Genomic DNA, 20,557 nt, shown 5'->3' on the forward strand with positions numbered 1-20,557 from the left:
AGGAACGAAGGTGGAGAGTGGAGTCTCCCAGCTCAGGGGATCCCAGCAGTGTAGTTATGAGTGCCACTCTCTGTTTGTACAAGCCTCATCTTAACACCAATGCTGCTGATTCCTGCTCCCATACCCAGACACCTTCACCCCTGCCCTGCTTCTCAGTTCTTTTCCTCCTCTCCCAGGGCCAGAGTCCAGCAAGAGCAAATCCCCAAGATCACAGAGAAAGTTTCCAAAGCAGTCATACTCAAAGCCATCACTGTGGCATTCAGCTACACGAAGACCACAAAAAATTATGGAATCGTAGAATTACAGAATCATTTAGACTGAAAAAGCTCTCTGAGATCAAGTCCAGCTGTTCCTCCAGCACTGCCAAGGCCACCACTAAAACATCTCCCCAAGTTCCACATCTATATGATTTTTGAACACTTTCAGGGACTCCACACTTCTCTCAGCAGCCTGTTTTGATGCCTGAATTCCTTCTGTTTATCATGTGGGAAAAGGCAGTGGCTGGGGGCTGCCCTGCTTCCTTCCTGCCTCTCACGGCCTAGGGTGGGCTGGGTTCACTGGGACGCCCCAAATCCCCCCCAGCACTCACAGCACCAAACAGCTGCCCAAGGGGTACCCCATGTCCCTTGTTCAGTAGAGTTCCCTCAAGCCACAGTTGTCCTTGTCCCCATTGCAGTCCCCTTTCCCCACCCTTCTCTTCCTCCTCCCTCTGCCCACACTGTGCAAACTTTCCCCACTTTGGTGTTCTCGGCACCAGCAGCACCTTCTCCTGCCAGCTTGGCAGCCAGCGGGCAGGGCAGGCAGGGCAACACCAGCAACTGCGACCCCACTCCACCGGCACTTTCATCCTTATCTGGGACATTCCACCTGACCCCTGGAGTGGCCTGGGAGTGCTGCATTCCCACACACGGGAGCTGGCACCTGCTTCCAACAAACCGAGCACCAGGGCAGGGCCCGGCGGGGAGTGCTGCTGCTCGGGAGTGGGGTGGATGGACAGACGGACATGGCAGCACTGCCCTTGCACACACACAGCCCTAAACACACACACAGAGCCCTACACACACACACACAGCCCTACACACACACACAGAGCCCTACACACACACACAGCCCTAAACACACACACAGAGCCCTACACACACACACACACACACACACACAGCCCTAAACACACACACAGAGCCCTACACACACACACAGCCCTAAACACACACACACAGCCCTACACACACACACACACACACACACACACACACACAGCCCTAAACACACACACAGAGCCCTACACACACACACAGCCCTAAACACACACACAGAGCCCTACACACACACACACAGCCCTAAACACACACACACAGCCCTACACACACACACACACACACACACACACACACACACAGAGCCCTACACACACACAGAGCCCTACACACACATACAGAGCCCTACACACACATACAGAGCCCTACACACACACACACACACACAGAGCCCTACACACACACACACACAGCCCTAAACACACACAGAGCCCTACACACACACACACACACACACACACACACACACACAGAGCCCTACACACACACAGAGCCCTACACACACATACAAAGCCCTACACACACACACAGAGCCCTACACACACACAGAGCCCTACACACACACACAGAGCCCTACACACACACACACACACACACAGAGCCCTACACACACACACAGAGCCCTACACACACACACACACACACACACACACACACACACAGAGCCCTACACACACACACAGAGCCCTACACACACACACAGAGCCCTAAACACACACACAGAGCCCTACACACACACACACACACACACACAGAGCCCTACACACACACACAGAGCCCTACACACACACACAGAGCCCTACACACACACACACACACACACACAGAGCCCTACACACACACACACAGCCCTACACACACAAGACCCCTTGCACACACTCAGGTGTCCAAGTGGACATGTGTCAATGTGTGTGTCCCACACCTGCCACATGTGCAACACCCAATGCATGCACACACAGGTGTGCAACACCCAGCTCTGCACTCACACTGTGGCACAGGTGCACACAGCCACACAGCCATGCACCTGGCACACATGCAATGCCTGGGCACACACCGGTGCACACAATGCCCAGGGGCGCATGTGCACACAGTGAGAATTCACACCCAGAGGGGTGTGTACACACACAGCCTCACAGACAGCTTCACAGTAATACACACAGGGCATGCACACATGGATGGGGCACACACTGACACACACATGTGCAAAGATGTGTGTACACACACACAGACACACACACACACGTGTATGTATGTACCCACACACACAGACATGCACACACACACAGATGAACACACATGGATGAATACACAGATGAACACTCACACACAGATGAACACACACACAAACACACACACACGAACACACCGATGAACACACACACACCGATGAACACACACAGAGATGAACACTCACACACACACGGATGAACACAGACACAGATGAACACACTGATGAACACACACACAGATGATCACACACAGAGATGAACACACTGATGAACACACACACACGAATACACACAAACACACCAATGAACACTCACATACATGAACACACACACAGATGAACACACCGATGAACACTCACACAAACACTCACACCAATGAACACTCACACACTCTCACACACACACATAAACACACACACATAAACACACACACACAAACACACACACACAAACACTCACACACACAAACACTCACACATAAACACACACACATAAACACACACACACAAACACTCACACACAAACACTCACACACACAAACACTCACACATAAACACACAAACACTCACACACATAAACACACACATAAACACACACATAAACATTCACACACATAAACACACACAAACACACATAAACACACACACATAAACACACTCACACTCACACACATAAACACACACACATAAACACACACACATAAACACACTCACACTCACACACATAAACATTCACACACATAAACACACACACAAACACACACATAAACACACACATAAACACACACACACATAAACACACACATAAACACACTCACACTCACACACACAAACACACACACATAAACACTCACACACATAAACACACACACATAGACACACACACATAAACACACACACACACATAAACACACACACTCACACACACACATAAACACTCACACTCACACACTCACACTCACACACACATAAACACACACACATAAACACACACACATAAACACACACACACATAAACACTCACACACACATAAACACACAAACACTCACACACACATAAACACACACACATAAACACTCACACACACATAAACACACACTCACACACACAAACACACAAACACTCACACACACATAAACACACTCACACAAACACTCACACTCACACAAACACTCACACTCACACAAACACTCACACTCACACAAACACACACACATAAACACACACATAAACACACTCACACTCACACACACAAACACACACACATAAACACTCACACACACACAAACACACACACATAAACACACACACACACACATAAACACACACACACATAAACACACATACACACACATAAACACACACACACACATAAACACACACACTCACACACACACATAAACACTCACACTCACACACTCACACTCACACACACACATAAACACTCACACAAACACTCACACTCACACACAAACACTCACACTCACACACACACATAAACACTCACACAAACACTCACACTCACACACAAACACTCACACTCACACACACACATAAACACTCACACAAACACTCACACACTTTCTCCGCCTGTCCCGGTCCCGCCCCCTCCCGGCGCATGCGCAGTTCCGCGCTCCCGCGGCGGGCGCGGGCGGGGCCGGACGGAGCTGGAGCCGCAGCCGGAGCCGCCCGGCCCGGTGAGTGAGCGGGACCACGGGCACGGGCACGGGGGGCGATGGGCGCCGGGGGTGATGGCAGCAGGAGCGGGGGGTCGGGCGCGGCGGGGGATGCGTGGGGCCGCGGTTCCTGGGCCGGTCGGGGGGGGGGCCCCGCCCGGAGCTGCGGCAACGCCGGGGCCCTTGGCCGGCCCCTCCCGCTGTCGCCTCCGCGCTCCGGCGCGGCTCGGGCTCGGTGCCGGCCTTTGCGCGGGCCCGCGCGGGTCGCTTCCCCCGTAGGCTGCGGCGGATGGAGGCGCGGGGTGGAGGCGGCTCCGCCGGGGATGCTCGGCCGCGCTCCGGCAGCCGCGGGGGCTGCTCCCGGCTGGGAGCCGCCGGCATCCCGGGGGAGCTCGGGCCACCCCTCCCTGCCGGGGAACGGACACGGGGCTGCGGGGACTGAGGGGACATCTGCCGGCCCCTCTGCGCCCCGGGGGCCCTGGCTCGTGGGAGAAAGTCTCTCATGCCAAGACAGACATTGACGGGCTGGAGCGCGTCCAGGGAAAGGAACGGAGCTGGGGAAGGGTCTGGAGCACAAATCTAATGAGGAGGAGCTGGGGGCGCTCAGCCTGGGCAAAAGGACGCTCAGGAGGGACCTTCTCAGTCCACAACTCCTGACACGAGGGTGTAGCCAGGCGCGGGTCACACTCTGCTCCGTGGAAACAAGTGAAAACAGCTTCAGGTTTAGGTTGGATATTGGGAAAATTTCTTCATGGAAGGGATGGTCAGACACTGGAACAGACTTCCCAGGACAGTGCTGGAGTCCCCATCTCTGGAAGTGTTCAAAACCAGGTAGAAGCAGAAAGGATCTCCCTGTCCTCTGCTCACAGCTGCCCGGGTGGCCTGTCCTGCCCCACTACTGAGCAACTGCAGGGCAGGAGCAGGATTGTACAAGGCTCCATGAGAAACCCATGTGTTGGGCTCCAGACCTTGTTCTTGCTAAATCCATGAGGCCAGTGAGTTTGCAGTTTGTCGTTTTTTGGGCAATTGCAAACTCGCTGGGCAAACCAGCGATGCTGCTTTTAATGCAAAGGGGTTGAGCAGTTCTTGCAGCAGCTTTGTCCCCCCTCTCGTGCTGCTGCCCCCAGCACAAAGGCAGTTACAGACACAACCATGGAGCCCATCAGGCTCCCTGTGCCCACCAGCCCACTCCCACTGCAGGGCAGCAGCTGGGCACAAGCCAACCCCTCATTCTGCAAACAGGATCCAGCCCAGCTCTCTTCTCTATTTCAAGGCCTGAAGTTCCTGTCTGGGTCAAACCCAGACACACATATCTGTCCGGCACTGGTTGTTGGGCTTGGAGAGGGCTGCGAGATCACTGGTCCCTGCAGCACCCCACCAGTCTTTACAGCCTCTTAGAAAGTTTTATTACTGTTTGCACAACCAAGGTGAGGTTTTTATGATCTGGCTGTGTCGTGACTCCCAAATCTCTGTGAACACTGAGAAGGTGAAAACATCTCAGCAGCGAGAGCTGTGTGTCACTGAACACTCATGTCTGGTCTGGTGGCTGCTGGCCCTGGTTGCTCTTTGCAGGACCTGGAACTTTCTGGACGTACCCGCCTCGAAAATCACTCGCTCTTCCTGAAAACAGTGGCCGTAAAAAGTTCTTGCCCTGCTGTGGCTGCTTAATTTCCAACACAGACACTGTGGGGAGGAGAGAGGAATTTCCTGATCCAGTATCAGTGGAGAAAGTACCCAGGAACTGAGAGCCCTCACCAGGTGTGTGATGCCACCACCCCAGGCACCACATGCTCCTCAGCACAGCTGTGGAGGTGCAGGCACCTGGCACCTCATCTTGTAGGGATGACACGGTGTCTGTGTCAACCGGCAGGAAGACATGCAGGGTTTATATTAAAAAAGGCAACGTCTGCCATTTCCAGGCTGGTTTCTATGGGAACAGGACATCAGAAGAGCAGAAATGCGGTGTGTGCTCTAAAATAACTGCCAGCTCCCGGGAGCATGTGGCCTTTGCTCGGCCCTTTCTGCTGAGGCGGTGGCCAGGCACAGCCACCTCCCGGCAGTGAGGCAGCATGGAAGTGGGTCAGGAGGTGGGATGCTGTGGCCTTGATCCCTGCCGATCCTCAGCCTGTCCTCATGTAAATCCAACCGCAAAACAGCTCTGGTCCAGGCTGGCAGCTGGTGCCACCACGTTATCCAGCACAGCTTGGTACTGCTGTAGGGCCTGCTGGAGACCAGGTGGTGAGGACCAGTCTCCTATTCACTCATGCAGGCTGTGGGTAAGCAGGAGTGTTTCCTTCCTCACTGGCTTCCCTGGGGATGGCCAGGGTGTGTCCACACTCACGTACTCAGGAGACCCTTCCTCCTGCTGTGGTAAGATGCAGGGAGAGGGAGAGGAACTGGGTTGTTCTCCTAGAAGCTGGTGGTGGTGGCCTCTCTCTTCTCCCAGATCCATCCCTGGTGGGGACAACCCAACATGCTGCCCATGTCCTCCTGTGAGGCACCTTGGTGCCTCTGAGGTCGTCATCAACCTGTGGCACTCTGTCCTCCCTTTCTGCTGAAGATTGGCCCAGACATGGGTGCTGGGCCCTGCCGGAGCTGCCTCTGGTCATGGACATCTCAGGGCTGATCCAGGCAGAACCACCTAAAACAGGTTTTCTCTTTTGGGTTGGAAAAAAAAATGTTTTGGATGCCAGAGCCTGGAAAACCATTTTTGCTCTCAAATCCAGTAAGACCTTTTGTAACTTAGCTTCTTCCTCCTCTCATCCCCTCCAGCAAGCGAAAGGTCCAGAACGAGTCTTCTTGGAACACTTAAAAACTTGGAAAATATTTATTGGCAATAATGGAGTTTTCAGTCTTTGCATAGTGTTTGTGTTACCCAAGAGCTGCTTGACATTTTCCCAGCAGCAACTGTAAGATCCGTGGGGGCGGTCGGGGGGGCAGCCTGAGTTTGAGGGTGCGGCAGGGCTAGCAGGATTTGGGATTTCTGCGAGGGCAGCAGCCTGCTCCTGCCTGACCTGCACCATTTGTCCTCTTTAAAGTGAGCCACAACTTTGATTCCCTTGGTTTGCTCTGGATTCCTACAAGGGGGTGCATGACAAAGGTTTCTGCTTCGGGGTGGGGGGCTTATTTGGGGGTGTTTCAGATGCTGCTGTATGGGGTACGTGTGTGTGGGCCTGGGGGACCTGCTAAGGGATGCTGTGGCACAGCATGGACTGTTCTGCTTGGCCACGTGTGGACCAGAGGTCAGCTGGAGACATGGCACTTTGTGAGGCGCTTGAAGGTGCCTTTGCCAAGTCTCCATTGCTATTCCTTTCCTGCTTGCTCTGGGCAGGGCTTCTGATGGACTTTTCTGGGCTGAAGCATAAGATCTCTTCTGCTTTTTCCTGCCTGGAGACAGATCCTTGAACACAGATGTCCCCGATGTTGTGGGAATCTGTCTTCTGTGCACGGAGTGGCAAAGAGACTGTGGGCTTTTTTGTGCTCTGAGGACACATCTGGGTTTAGGGTTGAGCCTGGGAAGGTGTGTGCCAGGGCAGGAGAAGGCTCCTGGGTTTAGAGTTAGGGCTGGAAGGTGTGTCCCAAGGCTGGAGAAGACTCCTGGAGAGCTCGAGGAGCTGGTGGCAGAGAGCAGGTGAGGCAGGTGAGCATTGCTGTGGTGCCTGCAGCCCTGCATGAGTCTCAGGTTGCTCTTGCTGCATCTCTGTTGCCACCGGAGCCGTGCTCGCTGTGCGTGTTCCCCGGCACCAGCCCGGGAGCCAAGGCTGGCAGGCTGGGTCAGCAGCCTCCCCTTGCCTTGGTGTGGCACCCTGAAATCCCTGCTGAGGTTGCTGGTTGCACCCAAGGAGCCGATACCATCCCACCCAGGGCTGGAGAACGTGCTGTGGAGCATCTGCTGTGAGTTTGTGCCCATCCATGTCCCCTTGAGAGCTTTCAGTGCTGCCAGGCTTTGGAGCACCAGCTTGGAGCTGACCCCGGCAGCTGCCTGCTGTGATCCTGGTGGGATTTGCCGTGCTCAGAGGCTGGCACTGCTCCGGGGGAGCTGCCGGGATTCCAGCAGCGTGGGCAGGAGGCTCTGCTCGTGCCAGGGCTGCCTCTTCCTTCTCTGTGCCACCCTGCAAACCCAAAATCCCAGCCTGTGTCCTGGTGGGACAGCAGTGCTCCGTCAGGAAATGCCACTGCAAATGGAGACACAAACAACTTGAAGCGATGGCGGATGCTTCCCGAGAGGGGGAGGAGGCAGAGGGGGATTGTCCTCAAGCACCGACCTTCCCTTGTGCTTCCCTGCCCTTTTCACATCCTCGCCTCTCCAGCAGAGTTTCTGCTGGGAAAGCACCGGCAGTGTTGCAGAACCAACCCTTCACAGGGCAGGAGGTGGAGGCACAACTTGGAATCTTCACCCATCGCAGAATAATGGGCTGTCAGGGGTTGGACAGCCTTCCTGGGGCTGGTGTTTGCAGTTCTGTAACCCTGTGCTCCTGCAGCTTGAGGAAAGCTGTTCCTCTCTGCTGCTAGGAAGGACCCAGGCTGGATATTGAAACAGCAGCTTCCATCTCTGGGAACAGCCATGCCAGAAACCAGGGGCTCTTAGGAGAAGGAACACTATTGCTCTATAACTATGGTTATTTTACCCTGTTTGGGGTCAAGGCAGCTGCTGTGGCACCAGGCTGGAAGCAGAGAGCCCCTGGATGGGGTGCTGCCCTCCTGCTGCCCAGTTTCAGCAGCACCTGGCACTCATGTCTCTCTCCTCTCCTCCAGGGTCCTGTGGAGCGTGGTGGCGGCACTGGGCCCCTTCTGATGGGAGGATGGTTGTGCTCAGGCAGTTTAGGCTGCTGCTCTGGAAGAACTACATCCTGCAGGTAGGCTGGCACCATGCACGGGGGGCTGCTTCTGACACTGCTAAATGGGGGTACATCAGAGCTTGCCCAGCCTCTGGCTTCTCCAGGAAACCTCTGTGGACACAGGGCATCTCTAGGAGGAGAGCAGGTTATTTGTGCACGTGGTGTCTTTTGTGCTGGGCTGTGTGACCTTATGGGCTGTTCTAGCTACTCAGTTTCCTTGTCCCCAGCATCCCCCTCCTGCCCTCTGGCAATGAGCTCAGCTGCCGTTCTCCTGGGGCAGGGTAAGCCTCACCCCACTCGTGTGACAGTGGGGTTTTTGGAGCTGTCTCATTGCACAGCCTCCTCTGGAAGTGCCGGTGCCTCCAAAACCCACTGGGGCCCTGGGGTTTTTTCCTCCATTGTTTTCTACCACTCTCAGGAGCAGCTTTTAGGGGGTCTTTAAAATATTAGACCCCTGGCACCCACTGTCAGCCCACCTCCCACCGTGGCAGCTGGGTGGTGCTGAGGGATTTGGGGACCTCAGGGCTGGCAGGTCCTGGCTGGTGCTGGCTGAGGCTGCAGCCCCTTTAAGCAGCGTGTGGGTGTTCCTGGGCGGATGCTGTGGCTCTGCTGGGACCCGGGGCCAGCCCTGGCTGAGTGCAGGGGAAGAGGAGGGAGCAGGGGTGGCTGCAGCCTGGCTTTGCCCTTTCAATTACCCATCTGCAGCTCAGCACAGCGTTGCTGTAAAAATAAACCAAAGGAAGAGGGAAGTGCTGGCTGCACCCGGCCTTCCAGCAGGCACAGAACGGGGAGAAGGGCTTGGAAGGGATGAGAGGGACTGGCAGCAGGGCTTATTTGCAGCTGGGAGCATCCTTCATCCCCTCTGCAGAGGAAAAGCATTGTTTTCTGGGTGTGCTCCAGGGTGGGCACACATCTCAGCTTGTTTTCTAAGGCCACAAGCTGACTCAGGTCTACTGTGCTGGGATACAGCTAAAAGTCCTGTTCCTGATACAGACACAGAGCTCCCAAGTCAGCCCCACCCTGCTGGAGGATGGGTGCTGGCACACGTGGCACTCCAGAGCTGCTCCAGTCAGCAGAGGTGGTGATTATGGATGAGTATCCCTGTCACCTCTGGAATACAGCGCTTGAATAGCTTCTGCTGCAGAGCTGGTGAATGTGTATGAGCCTGCAAGTTCAGGGAGGCAGAGAGCTGTTCTGGAGGCAGCCCAGGAGATAGGGAGAGGTTTAGTACGATAGTAAATCAGCAGGAGGCAGCTGGGATGCCAGGGCTGCATTGTAAACTCATCAGACATCTGCAGCATTGGCTTTTATGAGCGTGGCTTTGGGAAAGCTCCTTTTTCCCTGCCTGCCCAAGGCTGCTGCTTCCTGCCTATGCTGCCGGGGCTGGCTGTGGCTGGAGCAGACTGTTCCTCCCAAGGGAAGCCCCAAGAGGTGTTTTGGGCTTTGGCAGCGGGTGCTGAGAGCCAGGGTAATGGTAATCCCTGTATCATCTCCTGACATACTGCCCAAGATCCCGTTCACCCTGGCTCCTGCAGGGCTATCTCCCTTTCCAGGATATCCAGGCTGTGCTCAGAGCTCTCTACCTTCTCCAGAGACTCTGGCTACCTGAGCCTTCCCCCTGGCTGCTGGATAAAATCCAGTTGCTGAGACAGCAAAGTTGTGAGACTAAAGCTCTTGCTTCTCTTTCCTAGTTGTGCTCCTCTTTCCAGCCTGGCAAAGGGAAGGGTGGAAAATCCCCAGGTTTTGTGAAGCCAAATTAGCCAGAGGCCTCAGAAAAGGTTAATGCTGCTGCTGCTGCTTCAGGCACGTGCTCTGAGTGAGCAGCCATGAACCCCTGTGGCCAGGGACATCTCTGAGCTGTCACTGCTGTGGCTGAGGCTGAGCGTGCTGTGCTGCTCTTGAGCCTGGCCTAGGGTGAAGGCAGCTCGGTTTGCAGGAAGAAATAACAGAATCTCAGAATGGTTTGGGCTGGAAAGGACCATCCATCCCACTGCCCTGCTGTAGGCAGGGATACTTTCCACTAGACCAGGTTGCACAGATGACCGGAGTTCCCCTGGGACACCAGTTTGAAATGCTAATTGACCTGGATTGGATGCTAATGAACCTGTGTTGGTGGGGGCATTGTGCAGGACAGGTAGCCCTGGGGAATTGATGGATGAAGTTCCAGAGTGCAGGGCTTGAGTTCATTCTCCAGTTGCTTGAACCTCAATTAAAAAAAAAGGAAATGAGCCACTGTGTGTAGTGCAGTAGTGGCTTGGGTATGCCCATGGGTGTGCTTGCCGTGCTGCAGCTGTCCTGTAGCCAGAGGCTCTGCTGGGCCCCATCCTGGGATGCAGATCCCATGTCCAGCTGCCTGGAGCAACTCAGCTCCAGCAGGAAAGGTTGCATTGGTTCCAGCAGTGTTGCTGCATGAGGCAGAGCCCCAGGGCACAAGGAGGGAGCAAAGGACCAGCCTGGGTTATTCACCCCATCAGTGTGGTGAGGAAGGCTCTGATGGAAGTTGGTTTGAGCTGGAGCAGTGCTCAGGGTAGGGGACACATTGGCTGGAGAGTTCTGAAGCATGTGGGAACCAGTGGAGTGTCATTCCTGGCCTCTGGAAAAACCCAGGTTGTGAAACCTTGTAGGATACAAGAATGTATTGAGAACACTCCTTGATGTTCTCATGCCCTGAACCTGGTGACTGTGCTCATCTGCCTTCTGTATTTGCATCTTCTTTTTTTATCTCTTGAGGGGGAGAGAGAGAGAGAGTGAGTGTACTATATATGGATAGGTATCTGTGTACAGATACATACCTAAGGTAGATATCCAGATGTCTGTGTACATATAGATACATAATGTATTTTATATCCTTACCCCCATCATATTTGTATGTTTGCCCTGCCCTGCAGAAGCGGCAGATCCTGGTGACGCTGATCGAGGTTTGCCTGCCGCTGCTGTTTGCCGCCATCCTGATCGCGCTGCGGCACCGCGTGCACTCCGTCAGCCACCCCAACGCCACCCTCTACCCCCCTGAGTCTGTGGATGACCTGCCCAGCTTCTTCTCCTCCCAGCACGCCAGCAACCCCTGGGAGCTGGCCTATGTCCCCTCCAACAGCAGCGCCGTCCGGAGCATCGCCGAGGCGGTGGAGAAAGCTCTGCCCATCAACATCAGAGGTGAGCGGGGCTGGGGCTGCCCCTCCTGCCCCAGAAATTGCTGTGAATCCTTACTCTGAGCAGCCTGCTCCAGTGGAAGGTGTCCCTGCCCATGGCAGGGTCTTGGAACTGGATGGTCTTTCATGTCCCTTCCAGCCCAAACCATTCTATGAGTGATTCTAAATCCTCATGCTCCTGGAATACCATTTTTTTCTGAACTTCAAGGTTATCGTTTGATTTTAATTTTTTTTCCCACTAAAATGACAGGATTTTGGGTTGCCTTTTAGTCTCATTTTATTGCAGTTTCCATCTAGAAAAATATCACCCTAAAACAGTTACGGAAGGTGGCAGCGCTTCCGTGTGAAACAGTATTTTTGGAATCTTCTGGCAGAGAAAATTTTAGCACTTGGTGTTCCAAACTGTTAGGATTTTCTGTGGGAAAGCTGACTCCTACTCTCAAGGAGGAAAGATGTCTGCATGCCCAGGATACAGGGCAGCATCCTGTGTAACTCCCCCATGTCTGACAGCAGGCATGGCACATCTCGCCCGTCCTGGGCCCAGCGATGCTCCTGCTGATGGCTGAGCACCAATGCATGGTGCATTGCCCTGCCCCACCCCAGCATCTCCCTGCTTTCCCCTCCACAGCTCAGGGCTTCCCCTCGGAGCGGGACTTCGAGGAGTACGTCAGGCTGGACAACCGCTCGGGCAGCGTGCTGGCCGCCGTCGTGTTCCGGCACCGCTTCCCACACAGCTCGGCCCCGCTGCCCCTCCAGGTGAGGAGGGGAGGTGGGGACAGCATCTCCTGCCCAGGTGTCACCCAGGTGTCACCCAGGTGTCACTACCGTCTGTCCCACCCCCCCGTGACCCTCGGCGTGCTCCTTGCAGGTGGAGTATGAGCTGCGCTTCAAGTACAGCCCGAGGAACGCCCCGCGGAGCGAGCAGACGGGGCTGAACCCCAACCTGGACCGGGACTGGCACACCAGTTACCTCTTCCCGCTCTTCCAGCTGCCCGGGCCCCGCGAGGCCAAGTTTGCTGATGGGGGGACACCAGGTGAGCACGGCTGAGGACGTGGGGTCACCTTCCTACAGCACCTGGCAGGTTCTGAGCTTTTCAAGAAACAGGTTCATTTAAAAGAAATTATTAAATTCAGTTAATTATAATAAAGTATCGATTTATATTTATACCAGCATTAAATTTATAGCTGTATAAGGCAAACAATTCTTATAAGTATGTATTTATTTTATAGAAAAACAAGCAAGAGATTAAATATTTATATAGATATTAAAATTTTTTAATTTACATATATATCTTTATGGATAGATGAATAGTTAAGTGGTTATGTGTTTGTATAGATGTTTACATTCAGTTTTATATATACATATATACATATTTATATATATACATATATATACAATTCATCAAGTAGTGATACAATTTTAAATTAATATTTAAATACTAAGATGTTAAATATGTTATAATAAATATTTAATTATTAATGGTAGATAGGCTTAATATTTATTTTTATATTAATTCTTATGTCTTTATTTTGTTGAATCATTATTTATTACTTAGATATAATTGGACTATATTTACAATTTTGTTACATTCATTAGAGCAATCCTCTATTTAAATTTTATCCTGTGACTTCATGGGCACTGCTTGGCCTCTGGTCACCTCTGCTGAGCAGGGTTGGATAGGAATAAATTTTAATGTGCATGAATCACTTTAAAATTTATTTTTTTTCCCATTTCGATTTTTAATGGAAATTTTATTTCACGATCCAAACTGCCCAGTGTTTACTGTACTGCTTAAGTACTTGAAAAGTAAATAGAGCAGTTCTGTGGTTTGAGGTGTTTAAGGGCAGCCAAACCACTGGCAGAGCAGGAGCCAGCAGGGACATTGTTGGAGCTGGTGCTGGCTTAGGACTGGATTTTTGGGAACTTCTCCTGTGGTGGCAAAGGGAATATTTCCCTCAGTGGGATTTCTCCCTCTGTATTCGATTGCAGTGTCCAGGGAGAGTGAGGGTGAGGAAGTGGTTGAACAGGTTTTGCTCACAGTGTGTAAACAAAGCAGAGCCCCAGAGTGTTTGCTCAGTACATGAGTTAATATCAAACAAAGTTCCCAATTTCATAATTCCACTTTTATCTTCTCTCTCTGTGGGTCATTTTAGCCTACTGACTTTCAAAATGTTCATTTGAAGTTTTGTTAAGAGAATTTAAGTTCCTGTTCAGGTAACACTTGGCAGAAATTTCACTTAAAAAGAAACTATGTTAAGTTTATTTTGTTATCTTAAGCTGTGTCAAGAGAGGTTTAGATTGGAGATCAGGGAAAGGTTCTCCCCTCAGAGGGTGCTGGCACTGCCCAGGCTCCCCAGGGAATGGGCACAGCCCCGAGGCTGCCAGAGCTCCAGGAGTGTTTGGACAGCGCTGCCAGGGATGGACAGGGTGGGGTTGTTGGGGGGTCTGTGCAGGACCAGGGATTGGACTGGATGATGCTTGTGGGTCCCTTCCCACTTGGGAGATGCTGTTTGGAAATTAAAATATTTTCAGTGTTTTCTAATGCACAAAAATTTAAGCCACACATGTGAGTCACAGGATATACTTTTTCACGTTGCAACCTGTGTAGTATTTTTTGTGCTTTTGGTTTACAAAAAAAAAAGGGTGAAACACAAGCCCAGTGACTTCTGGTGGTTGATGGTGACAGAGGATCTCCCCATTACAAAGTCACAGCCATGCTGCAGGACAGTGACCATGAACAGAGTTTTCCTGGCAGCTCCTTCTAAATGATGGTTATGGTTTGGTCTAGTGGAAGGTGTCTCTGCCCATGGCAGGATGTGGAACAAGATAAGCTTTAGGGTCCTTTCCAACCCAAAGCAGCCATTCCGTGAATTTGCTGTGGGATCAATCATTCTCCAATCTACAGTGATGCTTGTATTGCTTGTCTTCTACACTCCAGTTTTAGTTCCTGTCCTCTTCCCATACAGTCCTTCCCACAAAGGCTGTCCCTCCAAACCCCAGACCCATCTGTATTCCCGGTGTGGTTCTTGCCGTGCAGGTTATCTCCGGGAGGGATTCCTGGCGGTGCAGCACGCAGTGGACAGGGCCATCATGCAGTACCACACCAGTGCCAGCTCTGCCAGCCTGCTGGAGAACATCACCGTGGTGGTGCAGCGCTTCCCCTTCCCGGCCTACGTCAATGATCTCTTCCTGCTGGCCATCCAGAACCAGCTGCCACTGCTGCTCATGCTCAGCTTCACCTACACCTCGCTCAACATCGTCCGCGCCGTCGTCCACGAGAAGGAGAAGAAGCTGAAGGTGAACTCTGGGATGTGCTCCCCTCCTTCTGCAGCCTTTCCCAATGGATGATGTCTTTAGAGTAGGAACAAAATCCCTGCTGGGTGTAGAGCCAGTGAGCAGGAGGTGAGGATGGCAGTGGATTAACAAGCGCCAGGGAAGAATGTTGCTAATCCTGCTGCCATGAGGAGGCTACGTTCTCCTTGCTGTGCAACCCAAGGGTGCTGAACCTCAGGGATGGTGTTTCTCCTGGGCTGGGAGAGAGGGCAACATGTGTGGGTTCCAGAGTTCGTGGACTCAAGAGTTCAGCCTGTTGGAAGGAAGATTTTTGCCTTTTGCATGTAGACACCCATTGTGTTTGTGCTGTGGGACGGCTGGAGCTCGGCTGCGTGGTTGCAGCAGCAGGGCTTGGCTTCCCCCAGGTATTGGGTGTCCTGCCCTGTGCTGGGTGGCCCTGGTGGCACCACTGGCACCCTGCTCTGGGTTTGGGCTCAGCTCAGCTCTCTGAGGGATCCTGCAGTGGTGGGAGCCCTTCTTTGGGGAGGTGGGGGACACCACGCCATGCTGGTGGCTGTGTAGGACCACTCTGGTGGTACCTGGGGCTGCCACCTCTTTGCTTGTGCTATGGGGAAGAGCCACCTCTGCCTTGCCCCAGCCGTGCCTGGGGACTGTGGGTGCAGCCCTGGGTGACACAGTGACCTCCCACAGGAGTACATGCACATGATGGGCCTCAGCAACTGGTTGCACTGGAGCGCCTGGTTCCTCATGTTCTTCCTCTTCCTCCTGGTGTCCGTGTTCTTCGTCACCGTGCTTTTCTGTGTCAAGGTGAGCATCTGTCCCCAGGCCCTGAGCTCTGTGCTGGCACAGGACAGGAATGACAGGGCCACTCTGCCATGGGATGGTCCTGGTGTCCCAGGACTCCTCCAAAGACTGGAGTTTGGGTTTCCCAGACTGAGATGGACAGTGCTGCCCCACAGTTGCATTCATAGCAGGGGTGACTCCCCCTGGAGGGAAGTGGGGGATGGATCCCCAGGGACACTGCATGCAGAGCAGGAGCACCCTGCTCCCACAGCCTCTGGAGGGTGTTGAGCTCTCCCCTCTGCATGTGCCCATACCAGGGGAAGCAGGAGGGGGCTGTCTGGGTGCTGGCCAGGGTGTCCCCTGCCCCTTAGACCCTGCATCACATGGGGACTATCTGTGTTTCCTCCCCCTGGAGTGATCTGGGAGTTTCTGGATGTTCTCACCCATCTCAGTTTGTCTCCAACACTCAGAGAACATCAGCTCTGTGCTGCTACAGCCATGGCTGGCTCCAGCAGCTCTGGGCTTCACAAGATTTTCTTGGCAGGTGAGCGAACAGGGAGCGGTGCTCACCAACAGTGACCCCACCCTAGTGTTCACCTTCCTTGCCATCTTCTCCATCTCCTCCATCTCCTTCAACTTCATGGTGAGCACCTTCTTCTCACGAGGTGAGTCCCCTCACAACGCTTTCTCTTTTTACTGACCACTTTGACTTGTGGAGGGGGCATTTCTTCCCATTTTTGGCTGCATTTTCTACACAGTGTGTGGAAAGGGATGTGAGTACTGTTGCTTCCCAAACCAGAGCAGGTCCAAGGGATGGAGCTCCTCTACTCTGAGGCAGGCTGGGAGAGCTGGGGGTGCTCACCTGGAGAGGAGAAGGCTCCAGGGACACCTCGGAGCCCCTTCCAGGGCCAAAAATGGGCTCCAGGAGAGCTGCAGAGGGACTTGGAACAAGGGATGGAGGGACAGGACACAGGGAATGGCTTCCACTGCCACAGGGCAGGGATGGATGGGATATTGGGAAGGAATTGTTCCCTGGGAGGGTGGGCAGGCCCTGGCACAGGGTGCCCAGAGAAGCTGTGGCTGCCCCTGGATCCCTGGCAGTGTTCAAGATCAGGTTGGATGGGATTTGGAGTAACCTGATCTAGAGGAAGGTGTCCTTCCCATGGCAGGGGGTGGGACAAGGTGTTCTGTAATGTCTCTTCAACCCAGACCATTCCCTGGTACTATCACCAGCTCCTGTCTTAGGGCCTCATCTGGCTGGCTTGGCCCCAGACTCTGCTCTGGGATGGGCAGGGGCTTCTGCAGCTGCCCACCATGGCATTGGGGTTGGGGACAGGCTCCTGCCTTGCTGTGGGATGTAGGCATGTCCTTGTTCTGCCCCCACACAGCCATGCTTTGTGCACAAATCTGGGATGTCCCTGGGTGGGTGAGGAGCACTGGCTGGCATCACCCTGACGTTTTCCCTCCCGCTTTTCCCTGTGCTGGCAGCAAATGTCGCCGCTGCCGCTGGTGGCTTCCTCTACTTCTTCTCCTACATCCCCTACTTCTTCATCTCGCCCCGCTATGACCTGATGTCACACAGCCAGAAGCTGGCATCCTGCCTCATCTCCAACGTGGCCATGGCCATGGGGGCACAGCTCATCGGCATGTTTGAAGGGAAAGGTGAGCAGGGCTGTTCCTGGGGAGAGGAGCATCCCCTTCCTGGTGGAAAGACATCGGGGAGGAGAAGCACTTTCCTTCTTCTTAGTAGAGCTGATTGCTCCCAAATCTCCAAACTTGTGTCTGTTCCCCTGGGCAAAATGCCATCCTTGCTTTAATTACCAAGGGAATTCTGTCCTAATGGATGGGAATCATTGCATTTCCTCCTGTACAATATGTATCTTTAATTTCTTTAATTTAAAAGAGTCTGCTGTTGGTTCCAGCAGAGCCATGCATTTACTAAATGTGCCAGTGGCTCGGTGGCTGTAGTTATGGAGGGGTGATGCTGGAGAAGGGATCGTTTCTTCCCAGGCAGTGGCAGAAAATGGCATGGAAGGAGCATGGTGGGGTGGGGAGCCTCAAGGTGTCAGTGCCTCTTTCCCCTCCATCTGCAGAGGATTATAGAGCTGTGCAGGTGCTCCTGGTTACGGAGCAGTGAGCTGGCAGAGGGGCTGCTCTCTGCCAGTGCTGGAGAAGATGGACTTCCTGGGGATGCAGGGGTAGCAGTGTCCTGTGTGCCTTGCAGGGACTGGCATCCAGTGGAGGGACCTCATGAAGCCCATCAGTGTGGATGACAACTTCACCTTGGCCCAGGTGCTGGGGATGCTGCTCCTGGACTCGGTGCTCTATGGCGTGGTGGCCTGGTACGTGGAGGCCGTGTTCCCCGGGGAGTATGGTGTGCCACAGCCCTGGTACTTCTTCCTCACGGTGAGCACTGCTTACACCCCTTCCCTGGGCTTGAGGGGCATCACTTGGGACAGTCCCCACTTCTGTGCCATGCAGCTGGCCAGTCTGATGGGCGAGGGTGGCACCATCTGGCCTCCAAAATCACGGGGTCTGCAGCATGTCCTTACTAAAGGCTGATGCAGCTGTAGGTTTTTATTGTGGATGAAGGTTGTCTTGGCTTTAAATCTCTCTGCCAGCACTTTCTGCAGGGTGTTCTTAAATGTCTCCGGGTCCAAACAAAGGCATTGGAGAGAAACCCCAGGTGGGAGCAAGCAGATCCAGCTATTTGACACCCCTGAGCACTGCCATGCAGGCAGGCATGGGTGACCTGTGTCCCACTGCCAGCCACCACGTGCCAGGGGGTAGGTGACAGCTGTCACCCCATCAGCTGAGCCTCCCTCACTCTGCCAAGCCAAACACTTGGCATCACCCTCAGCAGCTGCAGCTGCAGTGGGCACTGTGGCTCCATGGCTGCAGAGAGGATATGTTCTATTTGGATACTGGAGATGGATCCTTTGTTATTTGATAGAGGGGCTTTTCCTTCTCCCTTCCAAATTCCTCATTCCAGAGTGGATTCACTCCAGCATCTCACTCTTGCAGTCGGACCAGGGAAACAGAGATGTGGCCATTGACAAAAGCTGATTTTGCATCCAGGAGTTACTGAATTGTTATTCCCACGGTCCCAAACCCAATTCCCAATTTAAGGTCCCAAACCCTTAGTTTCATTCCTAGAGGGCCAGGTCAAAAAAAAGGGGCTGTCACTGCAGCAGCTGGACCCCAGGTTGTGTTTAGTGTTTCTCAGGGGTTTTGGAGGGGGTGATCATCCATGGGCTCCCTGGGCAGGATGGTTCTGCCTGAGTGATTTTACTTCTCAGTGGCATTTTTTCCATGGAGATAAAGATGGGGAAAAGCTGGTGTGTAACCCTAGGCAGTCACTGTAAGGGAGAGGTGGGGGAAGGCAGGAGGAGCTGTTCCATCATGTCAGCCCTGCCTGCTGAAGATGTTCTGGTTGGTAATTCCCAGGCCAAGGAGAGCAGTCTGGGAGGTCTTTGGGAGGTGTCTGAGCAAGGAGAAGGGTGGCCAAGGCTGGGAAGAAGATGGGCTCTGCCTGTGCCTGATTTCTGTCTCTCCCTTCCTCCATCAGCCCTCGTACTGGTGTGGGCGGCCCAGGACTGTTGTGGGGAAAGAGAAAGAGGAGGAGGAGGACCCTGAGAAAGCCTTGAAGAGTCAGTACATTGAGGAGGAACCAGCTGACCTTGTGTCAGGCATCAAAATAAAGCACCTATCCAAGGTACTGACTGACCAGCAGGGCACAAACACACAATAATGTTGGTGTTTTGTTATTCAAGCCTTCTGTATCCTTGTGCTGCCCTAGGGCTGGGTATGGCTCTTCCCCAGACCTGGCTGCATTTTGTGGTGGGATGAAGTGCTGGGTATGTAGAGGTGCAGTGACATCTGTATTTAACCTGTTGACGTCTGAGTTGAACCTGAATTAGACCTGTTGCCTGCTGCTAACACCCTGTGAGCACCCTGGGCTTTGCCTGCTGTGTGGAGCTGAAGCACTTCCTTGAAGTGCAGCACCAGCTCATGGATGGGATCTCCACAGGTCTTCAAAGTGGGAAACAAGACAAAAGAGGCAGTGAAGGACCTGACAGTGAACATGTACGAAGGGCAGATCACCGTCCTCTTGGGACACAATGGTGCTGGGAAGACCACCACTCTGTCCATGCTCACAGGTATGCAGCATTCTGCTACAGGATCCAATGGCTTGACCCTCAGAGAAGAGCCAGACCCTGTCTCTGAGGGTGGGGAGGGGTTTTTGATCTTCCTTGGAGCATCTTCAGTTTGCTGAGCTATTGGCCAGGAATGCCAGAGTAGTGAGAGGGAGGTGGAAGGAGCATGGGGGAGCTCAGCCTTCCACAAGAGTGGGATCAGCCACTGGGTGAAATGACAGGCAGGTTTTGTGCTGGAGAGCAGTGAGAAGAGACTGGACCTGCTGTAGGATTGCTCTCTGTAGGGCTCTCTGTAGATTGTATCTCTGCCATGATAAAGCAGAACTGGTGTTC

At 53.4% G+C, this 20,557-nt stretch overlaps 1 protein-coding gene across 2 annotated transcripts in view; it reads left to right on the forward strand.

Moving 5' to 3' along the window:
• The first annotated feature begins 3,896 nt into the window (after positions 1–3,896).
• The window catches only part of ABCA3 (ATP binding cassette subfamily A member 3), a 31,854-nt gene continuing 15,193 nt past the window's right edge, over positions 3,897–20,557 (forward strand). Inside the window, exons 1-12 of one of the 2 annotated variants that reach the window (XM_005522785.3) lie at positions 3,897–4,023; positions 8,758–8,858; positions 11,729–11,993; positions 12,618–12,745; positions 12,858–13,023; positions 15,028–15,287; positions 15,975–16,091; positions 16,612–16,732; positions 17,556–17,729; positions 18,292–18,473; positions 19,636–19,782; positions 20,098–20,227. In XM_005522785.3, the coding sequence (XP_005522842.2) occupies positions 3,945–4,023; positions 8,758–8,858; positions 11,729–11,993; positions 12,618–12,745; positions 12,858–13,023; positions 15,028–15,287; positions 15,975–16,091; positions 16,612–16,732; positions 17,556–17,729; positions 18,292–18,473; positions 19,636–19,782; positions 20,098–20,227 (1,870 nt within the window). In that variant the 5' untranslated portion in view covers positions 3,897–3,944. Of the gene's footprint in view, positions 4,024–6,982; positions 7,040–8,757; positions 8,859–11,728; positions 11,994–12,617; positions 12,746–12,857; positions 13,024–15,027; positions 15,288–15,974; positions 16,092–16,611; positions 16,733–17,555; positions 17,730–18,291; positions 18,474–19,635; positions 19,783–20,097; positions 20,228–20,557 lie in introns of those variants that run through there. The other variant, XM_088063942.1, reaches the window with a different exon arrangement.

This window comes from Pseudopodoces humilis, chromosome 18 (assembly GCF_049639895.1).
Source record: "Pseudopodoces humilis isolate 2021_Gansu_Grassland_sample_001 chromosome 18, ASM4963989v1, whole genome shotgun sequence".
NCBI classification, from domain to species: domain Eukaryota; kingdom Metazoa; phylum Chordata; class Aves; order Passeriformes; family Paridae; genus Pseudopodoces; species Pseudopodoces humilis.